General features: G+C 40.3%; 1 protein-coding gene across 2 annotated transcripts in view; it reads left to right on the forward strand.

Moving 5' to 3' along the window:
* Positions 1–18426, forward strand: part of TGFBR2 (transforming growth factor beta receptor 2) — an 88389-nt gene that overhangs the window by 23757 nt on the left and 46206 nt on the right. For both annotated transcript variants that reach the window (XM_025375661.1, XM_025375662.1), the window contains one exon: positions 14959–15127. In XM_025375661.1, the coding sequence (XP_025231446.1) occupies positions 14959–15127 (169 nt within the window). The remainder of the gene's footprint in view (positions 1–14958; positions 15128–18426) is intronic.

Genomic DNA, 18426 nt, shown 5'->3' on the forward strand with positions numbered 1-18426 from the left:
GCTAATAAACAAGATTCTATCAATATGTCAGCAGGTAAGTACAGCGCGAGGGTCTGAGAATAACAGTAGATGCTTGTAATTTTAGAAACGGTTGTCAAGAATGGCATCTTTGGTAAAGTGATATTTGAGCAGTTAATTGGTATGAAATCGGGATGAAGAAGGCAGATCTCTGGGTTGAGCGCATTCTAGTTGGAGGGAACAGCAAGTACAGTGTCCTAAAAACAAACCGTGCCTGTCATTTCCTCCCCTCCTGCCCCATGGTTTCTCATTTTTGCTTCTCTTTCTAAGAGTTACATTTATAGGCATACATTTTGACACTGGACATCACAAGAAATTGAGCCAGTTCACAGCTCCACTGGTGCTGGTAAAAAGATTATACTAAGATGGATAAAAGACTATGAAACATAGTCAAAATGCCCTTCTCAGTCACCTCCGGCGTAGGATTTTATACATCTGGGTTCTCACCCCAGATTGAGATAGGTTTAATAGATAAGATTCAGTGTGGGGCAAATTTAAGGTGCCAAAGTGAGGTACATACTAGAACTTTCATAAAGAATTGTCTTAAGAAATAGAAAACATTGTAATTTGACATCCTAGCCAAAGGTCATTCAAAACATTTCAAAGTTTAGATTGCTTATTCCACTCTGATCTCTAGTACTAAATGTTATTTCAGCACATAAATATGGTCATTCCCATGGATGGAAAGAGCCAGCTGTGTTCCAGAACTATGTTGGAAGGTTGCACCTTGAAGACTGTGTGTTTGGTTCTCATTTTCCATCTTAAAATCACTGCTGGAATCTATCTTGACTTTTCCACAGCCCATTGACAATTGTCATTATGTAAATACTGTCCTTTTTTCTCACCAACTACTATGGCTGATGTCTCCCTTCCAAAATTTGTGTTGAAACTTAATCCCCATTGTGGTGGTGTTGAGATGGAGATTTGGGGGAAGTGATTAAGTCATGAGTGGATTAGTCCTACGTAAAAGGGCTGGAGGTAACAGCCTGGGTCCTTTTGCCCTTCCATTTTCTGCCATGCGATGACACAGTACTAATCCTCTCTAGAGGACACAGTGACAAGGCGCCATCTTGGAAGCAGGAAAGGGAGCTCTCATCAGACATCAGACCTGCCAGTGCCTTGAATTTGGACTTGTCAGCCTCTAGAACTGTGAAAAATTTCTGTCCTTTATAAATTACCCAGTCACACATATTTCGTTATGGCAGCCAAACAGACTAAGTTACCAACCTTAGTGGGATTGGTAGGACTTGGAAGGGAGTAGACCTTTTTTTTTTTTTTTAAATACAGAGTCTTGCTCTGTTGCCAGGCTGGAGTGTAGTGGGACAATCTCAGCTCTCTGCAACCTCTGTCTCCTGGGTTCAAGCGATTCTCCTGCCTCAGCTTCCTGAATAGCTGGGACTACAGGCACGCACCATCACGCCCTGGCTAATTTTTGTATTTTTAGTAGAGACGGGGTTTCATCATGTTGGCCAGGATGGTCTCGATCTCTTGACCTTGTGATTCTCCCACCTCGGCCTCCCAACGTGCTGGGATTACAGGCGTGAGCTACCACGCCGGGCCGGGAGTAAATATTTTACTCACCAGGAGGGTAGCATCATAAACGTTGCAGCTACTCACCACAAGAGAGCCCTTTATGCTGTTTACTGCAAATAGCATCAAGGTCACGACAGCAATGAGTAATGCCCAGGAAAGGCAAAGATCAACCTTACACTTTTTCATCTAACTGCACTGTGAGAAAACAAGCAAAATTGCCCAGTTTAAGGGCAGATTCTTGGATTTTGTTTCAAATTTCCTGGCCTTTGTTGTCCTTTCTAGAAGCCTTAACAATATTTGAAACTTCTTTCTTTTTTTTTTTTTTTTTTTTTACTTCCTCTGCTTGAAAAACATGAAGGGGGAAGTTTCAAAGTGTTTGGTGTTATCTTAGAAACCAAAGTGAATCTGAATGTGTCTTTCTGTCCTTCTTGTGTCATTTTTCGAAATGAAAGAGACCTGTAAGTTCATCATGTCCAACCCATTTGTTTGACTGGTTGGAGAACAGGCACAGAGAGTGGTTGGGTAGTTGCCCTTGAACTCAATGTCAGCTCATGGTCGGTTTAGAGCCTTCTCCACTGCAGCCTGCTGCCATTCCCAGCATGATGAATTCTCCTCCAATAGAAGTCATATAGCAGTGTTTTATAATTAACTTTTTTTTTTTTTTTTTTTTTTTTGAGACGGAGTCTTGCTCTGTCGCCCAGGCTGGAATGCAGCGGCTGGATCTCAGCTCACTGCAAGCTCCGCCTCCCGGATTTAAGCCATTCTCCTGCCTCAGCCTCCCGAGTAGCTGGGACTACAGGCGCCCGCCACCTTGCCCGGCTAGTTTTTTGTATTTTTTAGTAGAGACGGGGTTTCACCGGGTTAGCCAGGATGGTCTCGATCTGCTGACCTCGTGATCCGCCCGTCTCGGCCTCCCAAAGTGCTGGGATTATAATTAACTCTTACGTGAGCAAATGAGCTCAAGCAGAGAAGATTAAGGCATATTGCTTTCCATATATCTGGATGGCCCAGAACACTGTTTAACTAGGTACTTAAAAATCTAATACAATTGTTCTTGCCCATATTCTTCTGTAATTCTTTCATCAGCTGTGAATGAAAGTATACCAATTTTATTTCCTTGAAAAATAAGCCAAACATAATTTTATTTCAATATTTTAGAATTCCACAGTCTTAAGGTACATCATTGCCTCCCCATCTCTGCATGTCAAACTTCCTAATTTTATTAGCATGTTGCGAAATAACACACTAAGTGTCTCAAAGCCAAGGTAGATCAGCTCTCGCCTGATAAATGTGCAGGAGTCAGCAGAGAATTTGGAAATTGAACTGGATTCTCAAGTTACTGCCTATTTGCCAGACCTGTGCTGGTTATGAACAATATTTCAAAACCAGATTATTTGGTTCTACATCCTAAACACTCTTGGCAACTTTATTGTAACAATGATTGGTTCCATTATATATTTGAAAGCGTCAGGGCACAGTAGTAACAAAAAAATCCTTATATTTCAATTTGTCTATTCATTCAAATTTCCTGAAAGGTTTTTTAGAAGTCATCAAACTGCTACATTCTATTGATGAGTAGGAATAGATTTACCAAACTCATACTTATCTTGTCATTTCTTTCCTGCAATTTTCTTGGGTGTGAGAGAGCATTGCATGGAATGTTACCTTTCTAACAAGTGAATGCTTGTTTTACCGTCTAGAGGATTTTCACATGTACTTCAAGCATGTTTGCTCTTCATCATGACCCTACAAGGTGCCATTTTATAAATCAGGAAATGGAGGTTTCAAGAAGTTAAGTGGCCCACAGTTAATACATGTAAGAGCCTGCACTCATACTCAGTTCAGGCTTAAAACTCTTTTACCTTAAAACTCTTGGGCTTCACCAAGCTGACCTTATTATATATGCCTCCTAAAATAAGTGAAGTAATTACAAAGAACCAAAGCTCTTGTCTAGGAAACTTACTGCTTCCCCACCCCTTGCATACCCTCTTTAACTCCTAGCAGCCAACCCATGCCTTTGCTTTGTACCGGAATGTGTGTAAAGTTCTACTCTTGAACTTACTGATGGAATATCTATTTCACTGTGGAGGATCAGGAAGGATGTGGGCTTATGTGTCACCACTGGCTTTGTCTTTTATTCGCTGTCTCTCATTGACCTGTGATAAGTTATTTCATCTCCTTGACCCTTAATTTCTCCATCTAGAAAATATTAATGACAAAATTGCATGGTGGTTGTGATAAGTAAATGAAATAATCATCACAATACTTAGTACTGGACTAAGCATTTGGTCTGCATTCAATGAGTTGTGATCATGGTAATAATAATTATTATTATCACATAGATCTGATTTCTAAAGTAGATAGCCTCTGACCTTGAACTGAAATGTGATTATCCACATTAGAGAATTAAATGCATGTTAAAAATATTCATACTAGAGAGTTAAATCATGACTTTTCACATTCTGGTTAAACCCTAATATTAGAAGAGAGAATTGAATGGGCAGGTGAAATAATCATTAATTGTAAAAATTCAGGTGGCCACAGGGGCCTGGCAGGGGAGTAGGTGACATGAAGGAGTGACAGGGAGGAGGCAAATTTGAGGACACAGACACTTTCTCAAGAGGAGCGCCATAGCTCACAGCCAGCTGACTGTTGTCGTGGGATGATGTGGACCCGCTGTTGCCAAGTCTTCTTTATTTCTTTAAGTGGAATTAGAAAACCAGCTTTGCATGTGAAATATCCGAATTTTAAAACTTGGTTTATAAAAAGAGAAGAGTTCAGGCCGAACAGAACACATCTGTGCTCTGTATCCAGCTCTCGTACCCACTGTAGCAATTTCTGCTTTAGCTTCTCAGCCTGTGCCCAAGTTATTTGGTTGTTAGAAACCAAGCGCCTTGGACCTCGTTATAGTACCTTTTAAAGGGATGCCTTTCCCAAATATGGTAGTACTCTGGCCCTTTTCCAGAGAAAATATGGAAATCATCTGTTTTGACCAATATTTTCACATGTTTAATAAAACTGTAATTGAAAAACCTTTCAGGTACCAGGCATGCACAAGAACCCTGCGGCATATTTTGAAAAAATGGAGCAAAAGCCTCCACAGAGAAATTTATCAGTGAAAATTCTGCTCTCACAGGAAATTGATATTTGGACCAAATTCCATGCTTAGTTGAGGCAAATGGCTCATTTCAGGGGCTGATTTTTCTGATTCTCTAATAGTCACTACCTTTTAAAAATCTGTTCTTACCAGATTTTGTGTTAGTTTCTGCATTTTCCATTAAGCTGCCTCAGCACTTTGAGATAAAGAATTGTTTAAATCCTAAATGAATAACTTAATTAAAAAGCACATCTTCATTTAGACCTTTCTTATTTCCAAAGCTCTTTTGATGAAAATCATTTCATGCATTTCAAAAAATTCCTTAGAAGAACATAAAGATCTTGAGGAAAGGACCATGTCTTATCCTGTCCTCCCTTCCCTCAAGGGTTTAACTATGAGGGCTCTCAGAGAGCAGCCCATTTTCGTTTATGTGGACTAATTTTGCTGGTAAGTAACAAATTATTTTAGTTGAATTGGAATGTTATAAAACTCCATCAGTCGTTTATCATTATCTTGCCTCTATCAGACTGTGCTATTTACCAGTGTTGTTTTGACTGTCACCAAGAGAGTTAATCATCTTTTATTTTCAATAATAAATTATTTCCTGGTTGCTACAGCCCACCAAGTCCTGTCAACTGAGGGAGAATTGTTTTCTCAGTTGCTATCACTTTAGGTAAAGTACCAATTTTAAAGCACTTCTCCGCAGAGGCATAAAGTTATTATTTTGACAGTTCATGAAATAGTGCTCCGTTCTACTCTTTAACTTGATCTAATAATACCATTTACATTTATATGGCTTAACTTTTTCAACTGGCTTCCTCTTTTTCTCAGCCCCAAACCCTACATTCTGGTTTTTGACTCATCTCATAGTCCCTGCCATCAGTCTTTGCCAGGTAAATGCACTGTTAAAGTGAGCTTTATCGATGAAAAACTGAAGAATTTCATGTATTGATGACAGTATTTACTATAAACAGCTTGCTTCTCCCCAGCTTTCAGAAATGTATTGTGTTCACATGAGTCCTATTAGAGCTGAAAGAGCATGATTGAGAAAGCTACAATTGTTTCAGCTTTTTGAATATGCCACAAGTGCTAGAATTCTGAAATACTGCCTTTGGCAATGATGTGTAGATATTTCCACCTGCAAGAGTCATTTTAAATGTTTAGGTTTTGTCTCCCGTTATGTGGCCTGTATCTCAGACAGGTCCCCTGCCACTAAAAACAAAAACAAAAACAAACAAAAAAAGGAAAAATCAATGAAAATTCAGCAAGTGTTGGGGGACTCAAATTGTACTTCATTCTTCAATGATACAAGAAAGCAAGAAAACCGAGTATGCCTTTTTAGGATTTATTTGGAGTCATTGGGGTTAGTAAGTGTTAAACAGGAAAGGATGCAATTGAAATTCCAGCTCAGTTATTTTATGTTTGTCACTGGAGAAAGCCAATTATTTTTCCGTTCAGCTACAGCTTGTTTCATTCTGTAGAAGACTAAAAAAACCTCCTTGTAAATTACATTTAAAAAAATGTGAGTTTAAAGGTACAGCCAAGATTTCAATTTAAAGTACCTCATTGCATGAATTCCTTTGAGGCACAAGTAATCATTCCTTAATCCCTTAATTTGTTTGGTAAATACAAATTTATGTTTATGCAGTTTTCTTAAAGCAATCATAGCAAACTGCTAAATTCATGAGCCAAAATGCTGGTGAAACTCAAACCTACAAAGCTAAATTCCCTCAGTTGAACAAGTCCAAACGGGGAAATCTCACACATAAATGCATAAAAACACACGCTCACACACACACTTCCTGTATCAGTTCTGTCTCCATTTGTGACCTCATGTTTGCATTTAAAGGCAAGTAACTGATTCACATGAGGTAGCAGTTGTTAATTTTGCCCCTCAGACTAGAATATAAGCCACAGGAGGGTAGGGACCAACCTGGTATTTGTTTTAGATCTCTTGTGTGGAGAGTGTCCCAGACATTTGATATCCTTAATTGTTGGCCAGATGGTAGGTAATTTCAGTGTGGAAAAAAAAAACAACCCTATATATGTATATGTGTGTGTGTGTGTGTGTGTGTGTGTATTCTTACTAGGTTTTTTACTAGAATTATTTCCTGCTCTTTCAATTTTAGAGTATTGATTATGTCATTTGTGAAAGGTTTTAAAAACATTATTAGTATTACAAACACATGTGCATGAAAAGGAAAATTGATGCTTTTGAGCTTATCTCTTTATTTTCTGCCCACATGGCGGTCTCCCTATTAGGTATGGTTTCTCCACTTCTGATCCTGCTGCCCAGAGGCTCTGTAGGGCTGTCACTTGAATGAAAGCTGCGTGCTTCTGCCATGACAGTATCTGCCTTGCATTTACTTATTTATAATGAAAACATTTTTTTTAAGTACAGAAAAATAATAGAAAATTCAAAAATGACAGAAGGGTATGAAATAAAAAGTTGCTTCTCAACCTCAGTTTTCTACCCATTTATTTTCCTTTTACAGGGCCAAATAATGTTTGATTCTCATGTTCTTGCATCTACTCCCAGAGACAGTCTACATGTATAAGCATGCATGTGTGTGTGTGTGTGTGTGTGTGTATTGTCTTTAAAAAGCAATAACAACAGAGCAGAAATGGTGGTGTGTCAGCCAGGGTTCCAGTTGCAAACAGATGGCACCCTCACATTAGGGAGATCTGAGGAGAGTTTAGTAAAAGAAGAACTTACAAAGGTATGGACAGAGTCAAGGGAAACCACTACAAAAGGGGAGAAAGCATAGTGCAGAAACTTGGGACTAGTAATTGCTATGTTGACTTGCTGGGCACAAAGGGGCAAGGAGAGGGAAGAAGTAAATCTTAGAAATGACCTTCCCAAGAGAACCTGTGACCTCCAAGTGAGGGACTCAGCCAGCTGGAAACAATTCCACAGAATTTTCCACAGAGAGGGAGCCAGAGCACAAATACCCTAAATGTGCTCCTCATTGCTTCCCTTCTATACTGCTGGGTCTACCCATTGGCCAAACTTAATGGAAGCTTGAGGGCAAGAGAGCTGGTTGATGTAGTCCATTAAGATGAGCCTCCTGGGGCAGAGATTCCGGCGACCAAGGGTAGAGAACTAAGGGCAATAGAAGACACCCAGCCCAAGTAACTCTACATTGATCTCTACCTTGCTTTTTTTCTTGAATGTTATAGCCTGGGCTTCACCACTTATAAAGATAGCCACATGAAGCTGCCCCCTGCTTTTTAGTCATTGCATTGTATTCCTTGTTTGGATTTGTCTAATTTATTTTACTACTCTTCTCTTGATAAATGGTTAAAAAAGAAAAAAAAACCTGTTTGTCCTTGCAGACAACACTGCAGTGAATTTATCAATGAATATCATAAATTTTTAGAAGTGAAAGTGCTAGGCAAAAGGCTATTTGTGTTTGCAGTGCTGATTGATATCAATAACACGTACTCCTGAGATGTTATACCAGTTTACACCCCGGCATTATGAGAATGTTTGTTTCCCCATACTTTGCCCAGCTCACTGTGCTGACTTACTGATCTCTTTCAATATGCGTTAGGTGAAATATGGTATGCATTTCTCTTGTTAGCAAGGAGGTTGACATGCTTCACTTTTAGAGCTTATTCTCTGGTGGCATGGTCAGGAAGTAATACTTAAAGTAGCATTTTTTTAACACAATGTAGAGAACTTACATGATATGTTATTTGTTTCCAATAAGCATTAATAGTGATTTTAAATGGCATTAATTCTTCTGGCACTTATTGAGTACTTACTATTTAAAAGCAAGAATTGTAAGGCATTGTCATTTCACAGAGATTTTACATTATTAATTACGTCATCCCTGAAAGGTTTTAAAGTATTATTACTACAAAGATATTTGCATAAGAAAGTGAATCGATGCCTTCAAGTCACTTGTCTCTGTTTTCTTCCTGCACACACTATAGTCTCCCTGTTAGCTAAATGATGGTTTCTCTAGTATTGGTACCCCAGAGACCATGTGGATTGTCACTTGAAGGAAAGCCCCACACCTCTCTTCTCTCAAGGTGTAATTAGATAAAGCATTAGGGTTCAAACACATTTTTAAAAACTAAAAAGAAGGTATTGTATTAGAAGTTCCAATCACAGAGTGCAATAGATTTTCAGCAAAAAGAAATATTTCTAAAACGTTCCTATCTTTGGCTTAATCACAAGGTGTTTGTTTGTTTGGTTCGTTGGTTGTAGTAATTGGCCAAGGTATCTGATTGGCTTGGGGATGGCTTTCTTTCCTGAAGAATTATACAGGGAATCCTCCCAGATTGCTTGACTTGCTTCTTTGTTCTGGGTGGTAGGAAGTGTATGACTAGCCAATAGCCTTGTCCCACCTTGTCTCAAGGGTCAGAGCTGCTGTTGCCAGCATCACAGGCCACAGCGGCTTTCTGCCAGATGGCTGCCTCAGTATCTGACTCGGAAATGCTGCAGGCAATTAAAAACCTCCTTTCAGAGAACACGTCTTTCAATTCTGGGCCCATATGGTGATCAGGGCCTCTGGGTTTGCAATCATTTAAGAGGTCAGGCTCAAGAGAAAAGCATAGGGAAAGAACTGGAAGATGAGAAATGCCTGTAAAAAGGTGAAGAATAGGTATTTAATTTCACTAACTCCAAAATGAGTGGAGAAGGGGAAACAATTATTAAAAACTGGGTTCTCCACAGCCTTCCCATTCAAATGGGACATCACCCAGGGAGCAGCTCCCTTCCTATCCGTAAAGTCAGTTTTATGTGTACTTGGCTAGGTCCTGGTACCCACTAATCTCATTGTTGCTGTGAAGGTATGTTGTAGACGTGATTAACAGCTAAAATCATTTGACTTTAAGTAAAAGAAATTACTCTCTATAATGTGAGTGGGCTTCATCCAATCAATTGAACAGCCTTAAGAGCAAAAACTGAGGGTTCCCAGAGAAAAAATACTGCCTCAAAACTGCAGCATTGATTTTTGCCTGAGTTCCCAGGCTGCCAGTCTGCCCTATAAATTTTGGACTTGCCAGCCCCCCCAATACCACTATGCTACACCTGCAGGTTAAAAATATTCCCAAAGTACTTGTGTATTAATATTTGAGAAGCAGTACTCTAAAACAATAAATTCTATTCACCAGTTTCCATGGATTATTCTTTGAGATGTTACATTTAGTTGTGTCAATTTCAGTGGTCTTATAATGAATATATAACACTAAGCAAGACATCCACAGGTGTTTGTAGAACAAATAAATTTCTAAGTTTCCCCCCACAAAAATCATTCCAGCAAACAACAGTAGGTAGATACATGAATTCAATGATACACAAATGCATGAATTCAATGATACGTGAATGCATTTCTGACAAGTGTTCATGATTATTGTTAAACCTTGAGATTTTACCTAATGGTTCAGCTAATAATAGGCAGTATTTCAAAGATTTGGACTAAGGCCATATTCAGAATTTCTAATATTTATCTGAAATAAGTCTAAATCTTATTAGGCTGCTCATCTGACTCTCAAAGACGATAGTACAGTTCCAGAAATAGACACAGCTAAGCAGTCAATTCATATTCTCAAGACCTGGAACCTCTGTCTGTAGGCAGTGAGTGTGGGGAAAATGTGAGATAAAATGGGGAAGGTGGTATGACCTAGAGTGAAGGTTTTGATATTACTCATGGGCTTATTTGAAGAGAAGTGAAATATTATGGGCCATGTGATACTATCATATGCTGAGAGGTGCTACCCATGTTCACTTCCTTTAGTGGATGGCTTTCTAGGTGACAGATATTCTTATTGGAACTTCTTTTTGGAGAACTTTATGAATAACGAATTTGCCTGTTGGGGAAGAAAATTCTCTAAAGATGGTTAGCTGCTCACGGAGAGTCTATAGGGATGAATCGAAGTACCGTCATCTCTCGGTACCCATGGGGGATTGGTTCCAGGACTCCTCGAGGAGACCAAAATACACAGATGTTTAACTCCCTTATATAAAATTGTGTAGTATTTACATATAACCTATGCACATCCTCCCATATCCTTTAAATCATCTCTAGATTACTTATACCTAATACAATGTAAATTCTGTGTAAATAGTTGTTATACTGTATTGTTTAGGGAATAATGACAAGAAAAAAAGTCTGTACATATTCAGTACAGCTACAGCCATCTATTTTTATAAAAAAATATTTTCCATCCACGGTTTGTTGAAACCACAGATGTGGAACCCACAGATACAGAAGGCTGACTATATACTGCCTTCATATGAGAATATCTTAACTAAAGAGACTTAGACTAATTTAACAACCTGGATTGAAAGTAATGTTGAAGTCGGATTAGGGTTTGCTATAGGGTTAATTAGGTGGGTTTTGTATCGTCGTTTAGAGGAGTACCTTTATTTCTAACTATGCACGTGTATATACTTACTCTCCTTTCCATTCCTTTGGCTTTGTAAACATTATGTATTAAACATAAGGAGATGATGTTTGATATGTGAGGTCATGACTGGTAACATCTTTTCCTGTGGTTTGGAGTGCACAGATGCAATGTCCCATGCAACAAATGACTGTTCCCCTCCCCTCCCACTGGCCCTCATCCCACTCTGACCAGCAGTATACTACTTAGCATGTTATTAGTGACTCTTGAGGATTCTGGGGTTGACTTGGGATGCCTTAACTGGATCCTATGGGCCTGAGAGAATCTGCGGACCTTCTCAGATGACCTACAAATTTTGTATTTGTTTATCTTCCCCCACTCCAAAATGTGTTCATAAGGCTTTTATCAAACTTAGGTGACCCCAGCAAAGGTTTAGAGTAGCTTTGCCCTCCGAACTTAACTACCTATTCCACCAGTACCGATGGTGTGCATAAAAGGACCTGAGGGCCTATATCATATAGAGGAAAAGAATACTGGTTTAAAACAAAGGTTGGAATGCATATGACCTCAAGGGCTGCCCGGAATAGTTAAGCTGGGGAGTCTCCTAGGGTTAACTAATAGGGAGTCGCTGGCTGGTGGTGAACATGTCCTGCATACAGGCTTTTGGGAAAAAATTCAGGTTAAGCTGAAGCAGTGGTAGCTTTTGGTAGCTTCTGCTGTAACAGGGAGAAAAATGTGGCATCCTGGCTGGATTCTTGTGAAGTGATATGATGTATCTTAGCCAACTTTCCTTGTATACAGTGGGTGCTCAGCATGTGCAAATTCTTATTGTACACTGCCCCTCCCCGCATATGCCTGTGTCTGTATGCAGTACAGTTGCTTGTTTGGCTTTTCTTCAAATTCAATGGAGAGGCTTTCTCTTGGTGGGTCTACCCGTAAAGTAACATGTATTGTATCTCTCCAGGGGACCCATTACCGTGGTGTACCTGGAGCTGTGCAAATTGGTGGACCTTCTCTCTCTCTCTGTCCAGTCTCTCCCTCTCTCTTTCCCTCTCTCCCTCCCTCAGTCCCTCCCTCCCTCCCTTCCTCTCTCTCTCCCTCCCTTCCTCTCCCTCTCCCTTCATCCTACTTCCCTTTCTCTCCCTTTCTCTTTCTTTCTTTTAATGGTCCTTTTTTCTCTTCGCTGTTGATTGTGTTCTGCAAGCATCAGACTTAAACCACTTGCATTTGTCAGCGCATCTGTGGCCACCACTGCTCCCAGCACCCATCTCATCTGTTTTCATTTCTGTCTTATCACCGCTCACTCCTGTCACTTTTCATGTTTCTAAGGTTTTGCTAGAAAAGGACTGGCCAGCACAGAGAAGAATTTCTCTCTATCCGAGGTGTGAAAGAGCTAATCACCTCTCCTTAGGGGCATGTTTTTCACAAGGGAACTTCTTCCAGCTTTATCCAGGTGCTGTCCCCTCAGCAGCATAAGTTGTATATGTGTTTGTGGTGCTGGGGTGGGGGTCGGGGTTGCTGTTTTGTTTTCTGCTTATTGTGTTTTTTTCAACTAATTATAGGTCAGGGTTCTCAACCTTGGTTCTACATTAGAATCATCTGGGCGGCTTCTGAAACTCCTGATGCCTCCGTTCCCTTCCAGAAGAATTAAATCAGACTATCTGGGAGTGGGACCCCTTCAGTATTTTTTAAATTTCCTCAGGTGATTGATTTCAACATGCTGTCCAAGTTGATAACCACCAATCTAAGCTAAAATTCTAAAATGATGGAAGGCTGAATTTCAAGTCATGGAAATTTGATTTTATATTTACAAACAACAAACCTTCCTAATCAGCACATAGGTGCTTGTCCAGAACATACCCTATACAAAAAATATATACGTATGAAATAAACAAAACGTGGTTTCACTTTTTTTTTTGCTTTAACAATGTTAAAGAAACCTAAAGCATTATTAGTTGTTTCAAAAATTGATCCAAATATAACCATGTTAGAAAAAAATACATGTTCATTGTTGTGTTTCTCCCAAATTTCACACACAGTTCAGAGAGCATTTCTGCCTATATTTTTAGCTAAGCATAGAGCTCCTGGTCCGGGAGACACTGAGAATTTCAAAATAGCTTGTTACCTAAAAATATACTTCCTGAAATGAACTTGAGGCCCGAGAGGGATGAATGGCTTTATTTTTTTTTCTTCTATATTTACTGTTACCACAAGAAAGCAAATCTTAAATTTATATATCTTTATATTTTTAGAGACCCAGGAAACAGGTGCTATGCCCAAGCTACAAACACAGTTGCAGGACAAAGTATCTAAGACAGAAACCTAAAATTCACAGGACAGAGAGTGACTGTGGAAGGGCATTGAAGTGTTCCTCTCTAGGCAAGAGCAGAGGGAACACGAGGCTTTGCTTAGGCCTTTCTAAGGGTTATGCCTTGGAAAAGTACCTCACAACTTTCTATGGCCCAGCAACTCCTCCAGTGCCCCATTTCGGTCTAAGTGCTTAATATTTATTAGTCTAGCATGTAAGTATTAATTCATGTTTGCTGGTTAAGTGCCTAGTAGCCTTGTCATACTTCACTGCCTGTCGAAACTAATGTCTTTCATTAACATGATCACCATCTCATTGAGGAAGAAAATGGGGATTAGGGTGTTATACCTTTATTTAAACTGCCCCTAGCTTGCAGTTTGTATTTTGCAAAGAAGAGTCTGTCTTCCATATTTTATTGAATAAATGTGAATGAGTATCACATTTATAATCACACTCCTCTCTAATCTGAGTGCAGAAGCTCTATATCCTATCTTACTTGGTATCAAGGGCTCCTTGTATTCATCCTGTGTTCACTCATTTATCCAATAAACATTTTTTATACCTTCTATGTGACAGGTTCTCTTCTTGGCACTGGAGATATAGTAGGTAAATGAGGTGGACAAAGTCTCATGGAGGTTATATATTTGTGGATAGATTATTAGCAAGTATGTGATGCGGATAGTTTGTGCAGACAATAAAACAGAGTCCTGTGGTAGTTACTTGCAGGTTGCTGTGTAGCATGAAGAGGTGGCATTTGATCAGAGACCAGAAAAGTGACAGGAAGCTAAACAAAGGTAATAGCAAGTGAAAGGCCTGAGGAGGGAATGAACTTGGCTTCTTCCCAGAAAGGGGCAGGAAGCTGGCCATGGTGGTGGTAAGGGAGAGGTACGGAGGCAGATCCTTAGGTGGATTCAGCTTTTATTTGCTGTGATCATACTCCAATGCCTCACCAATGCTTGGGATTATGTCTAGGAGGCACTCAGTAAATGTTCGTTAATCAGCTGATTTCCCTCAAACACAGAGAGAAGTCAGTAGAACTAGTCCCTTGAAAAGAACACCCTTATAGCTCTTTCAGGAGTAGGTCAGGAAAATGGTGGTAAAGTCTTGTGCCTCCACCAACAGTTCCTCCTTTTGTGTGGCACTTCATGACTCTGTGAGGTTGTAACCTCCCTGCCCAGCTGGGCGGTGATGCTCGCCTGGCTCCCACATCCTCTGCGCTGCCCTCTATTTTGGGTCACCCTGACTTGGTCTGTTTCCTGTCTTATTCACCCAGCTAAACTATAATTTCCTTAAGGGTACTTTTATTTGTGGGCCCAGCACTCCGTACTATGCAGGGGCCCATCTAGGGTTCTTTATTGAATGATAAGGTTTTTGTAGAAAGTTGGCCTTATGACAACCGTTGACAAAAGCAAGTGGCTACTCAACCACCCCAACCCCTCCCCACCCCTCACCACCGTACAATGGATTTTATTACAGATTGCATACATGAGGGAGTTCTAATCTGATGTGAAGGAATTATTTTGCCTTTCTTCAGATTCATTCCATGACATCAAGTTCATTTGAAATTGCGTAACATCTTCAGGAATTCATTGGCAGGCTGCCTGGCAGTTGGATAATCATTTAATATATCTTTCTCTCTCCTCAGGTAACAGTGACATGATGGTCACTGACAACAATGGTGCAGTCAAGTTTCCACAACTGTGTAAATTTTGTGATGTGAGATTTTCCACCTGTGACAACCAGAAATCCTGCCTGAGCAACTGCAGCATCACCTCCATCTGTGAAAAGCCACAGGAAGTCTGTGTGGCTGTATGGTAAGAGAGCCTTTTAAGAAGTTATTCTTTCTTTTCCCCTTTTTACATAATGTATTCTCGTAGTACACACAGTCAGTGTATCTCTGTCCCCTAAGTGTAAACACCTGTTCCATTTCCCTTTCCTTTAGACCATCTCTCTTTCGATTATTAAATGTAGTTTCTAGGGTGTTCTCTGCATGTACGTGTATATTTATGTGGGTATGTCATGGTATATAAAACTATCTTTAATATAGTAAATCTGGAAACTCTTTCTTGTATCAAGAAGAGGGATTTGCCACTTAGTAGGCATTTAACCGACACCTCCTCAGTACCCCACAGTGAGACCAGGAGCTTTGTTCTCATGAGGCAATCTCAGGTCTGGAAGAAGACGTGACGAAACGTTGGCTGTTGGAAAAGACAACCACCTGCCAAAAATGGGGAATCTACGTGGAGAACCAGAAAAACAACCTATTTTTTTAGTCAGAAATCCTGGTTATATCATTCATATAACCATTGGGCTAGGTATGACTTATTTCTCGGCTCAGAACTACATATTTCTTTTTTTTTTTTTTTTTTTGAGATGGAGTCTTGCTCTGTCACCCAGGCTGGAGTGCAGTGGCACATTCTTGGCTCACCACACCCTCCACCTCCCAGGTTCAAGTGATTCTCCTGCGTCAGCCTCTCAAGTAGCTGGGATTACAGGTGCCCGCTACCACGCCTGGCTAATTTTTGTATTTTGGGTAGAGACGGGGTTTCACCATGTTGGCCAGGCTGGTCTCGAACTCCCAACCTCAGGTGATCCGCTCGCCTCTGCCTCCCAAAGTGCTGGGATTACAGGCATGAGCCACCATGCCCGACCAGAACTATATATTTTTATTGGATCACATTTTCTACTCTCTCTCTCTCTCTCATTACCTCCAACTCATATACACATCTCAAATAGTAATTATACATACACAGTGGATACTCATGAATCATCTGATTAATTCATGATTATAGATTGTGAGCATGAACAAGAAGTAAACAACCTTGATCTTTAGAAGAGTTGCAATTTTGCAAAAGTACATAAATTCATTAATGAGATATGACATTTTGCAGACTTATTCTGATGTTTTTAATTTATTGGCCATTTTTTAAAAAGTAACTTATGTGGCTCCTGGTTAGTTGACAAACAAGAATGTAAACCCAAATATCTCTCCCCCTTTTTTGGGAATAAGTCATTTGAGACCCCCAGACCTTGTAAAGCTAGCCTTGATGATAGATCTGGAAACTTTACCAATTTCTGTACATACCAGGGGATGAACTGGTTTCTTAAGAAAAACTGAAGGAATGTTAACAGCAAAGACCTGTCATGACGTACTTGCCAATATGGTGTGATACCTGTCCATGTCCACTTCTAGGTAGTGCTTTCAGAGAAAGGATTTGGACAAAGAGTGTGTTCAGAGGAGAGGGACCAGTGTGGTTAGAGGCCTAGATATCATGCTGTCTGAGGAATGGCCTGGGCAATTAGACGTGGTTAGTGCAGTGAAGAGAGATCATGGGTTCTGCTGATGAAATTGAAAGGCTCTCAGGTAGAAAATCTAATAAACATATTCTGCATAACTCTGAAGGGTAGGGTAGAGGGAGGGTCCATAACATTGGCAAGAGGGCAGACTTGCGCTCAGCGTAAGTTCAGACATTTTCACAATCATGGTTTCCCAACAGCAGAACAGGCTTCCTTTTCTGTAAGCACCAAGTGAAGTTCAGGAGGGGCTGGATGACCATGTGTCAAATAGAATGCAGGAAAGATTGAGACACCAGACTAGATGGCCTCAAAGCTTCCTTCCGTGGTTTCTCAAATATCTACGGTGGTATGAGCGCTTACTTCTGCCACCCAAGAAGGCTCTTTTAATTAAGATTTTTGTTTTTCTGACCAGTAATACAAGCCCAAATCATTGAATGTGAATCAAGTCTCTCTACGATAGAGGCTTTGCTAGCCTCAAAAAAATGTGAGCATGTCGAAGAGAGGAGGCCTCCCTGTTTTTTCTGTGTCCCAGCCATAAAGGATAAATACAGTGAACATTATTTTGACCTGTCTTGGCCAAAGAAAGTTCTCCTGTGAAGCCAGGGCTGTTGCTAATGAGAAGGGGAAGTGTAGGGGATGCTATAGTGCCCTCCTTGATCCTCCTTCATGACCAAGGCACTCACTCCCTGGGAGTGTTGGCTGTTGAAGGTTCACTGCTGAGTCTTCCCTCCAGTGATGGGAGCTGCTTCATTCACGTTGGACACTTTTCATGGGTATCCAGCATCCCATGGCTAGTTGATGCAGAGAAACACATTCCTGGTTATTTTGCCGTAATGTGGGACATCTTTGAAGGACCATCTCACGTTCAGAGCTTCCAAGGCATTCACTGAGGCCTTTGCTGCAACCTGCATTATGGTTTAGCTTTTTCCTTCTGTGCAATACTGCTGCCTTTAGTCCCTTACAGATGCATCTCCAAAAATCTCCTGCTCAGAACTCACAGCCTCAAGGTCTGTTTCCAGGAAACCTAAACTAAGACAGGAGGCTACTGTAAAAATAGCCAGTGTGGAAACCGAAAGGCTCTACTATGATTGTAGATTTCAGTGGGGTTTTTTTTTTTGATCAGTGTTAGTGTTTTTTTCATTCATTCATTCATTCATTTAACTAATGTCAGTTGTGTGCCCATTCCATGTAAAATGCTTAAGCTTCTTCCAAGGATAGAAATATTTTATAACCAAAGTTGTTATTATTATTATTATTATTATTATTATTATTATTATTGAGAGGGGGTCTCCCACTGTTGCCCTGACTGGAGTACAATAGCGTGATCTTGGCTCACAGCAACATCCACCTTGTGGGTTCATGCAATTCTCCTGCCTCAGCTTCCCAAGTAGCTGGGATTACAGGTGCACACCACTATCACCCGGCTAATTTTTTTGTATTTTTAGTAGAGATGGGGTTTCACTGTGTTGGCCAGGCTGGTCTCCAACTCCTGACTGTGTGATCCACTTGCCTCGGCCTCCCAAAGTACTGCGATTACAGGCATGAGCCACCATGCTCAGCCTCCAAAATTAATTTTATCATGTTGGTTCTTCTTTCAGTGGAAATTGATAACCTCTTCAATGGCTAAGAGTAAATGTTGTGGGACAAAAAAAGTCCGTATTTACTTCTTTGTGTTTACCTTTCCTAGGCTCAGCTGTATCCAAAAAGGGTTTGAAAAGTTAGCTGTGCCTGGCTGTTACAGGAGTGAGTGGAGAAGGCAGTTAAGGACTTTACTGGGTCTCAAGTGTTACAGTTGTTTTCTCTCTGTGATTTTAGT

This window comes from Theropithecus gelada, chromosome 2 (assembly GCF_003255815.1).
Source record: "Theropithecus gelada isolate Dixy chromosome 2, Tgel_1.0, whole genome shotgun sequence".
Lineage (NCBI taxonomy): Eukaryota > Metazoa > Chordata > Mammalia > Primates > Cercopithecidae > Theropithecus > Theropithecus gelada.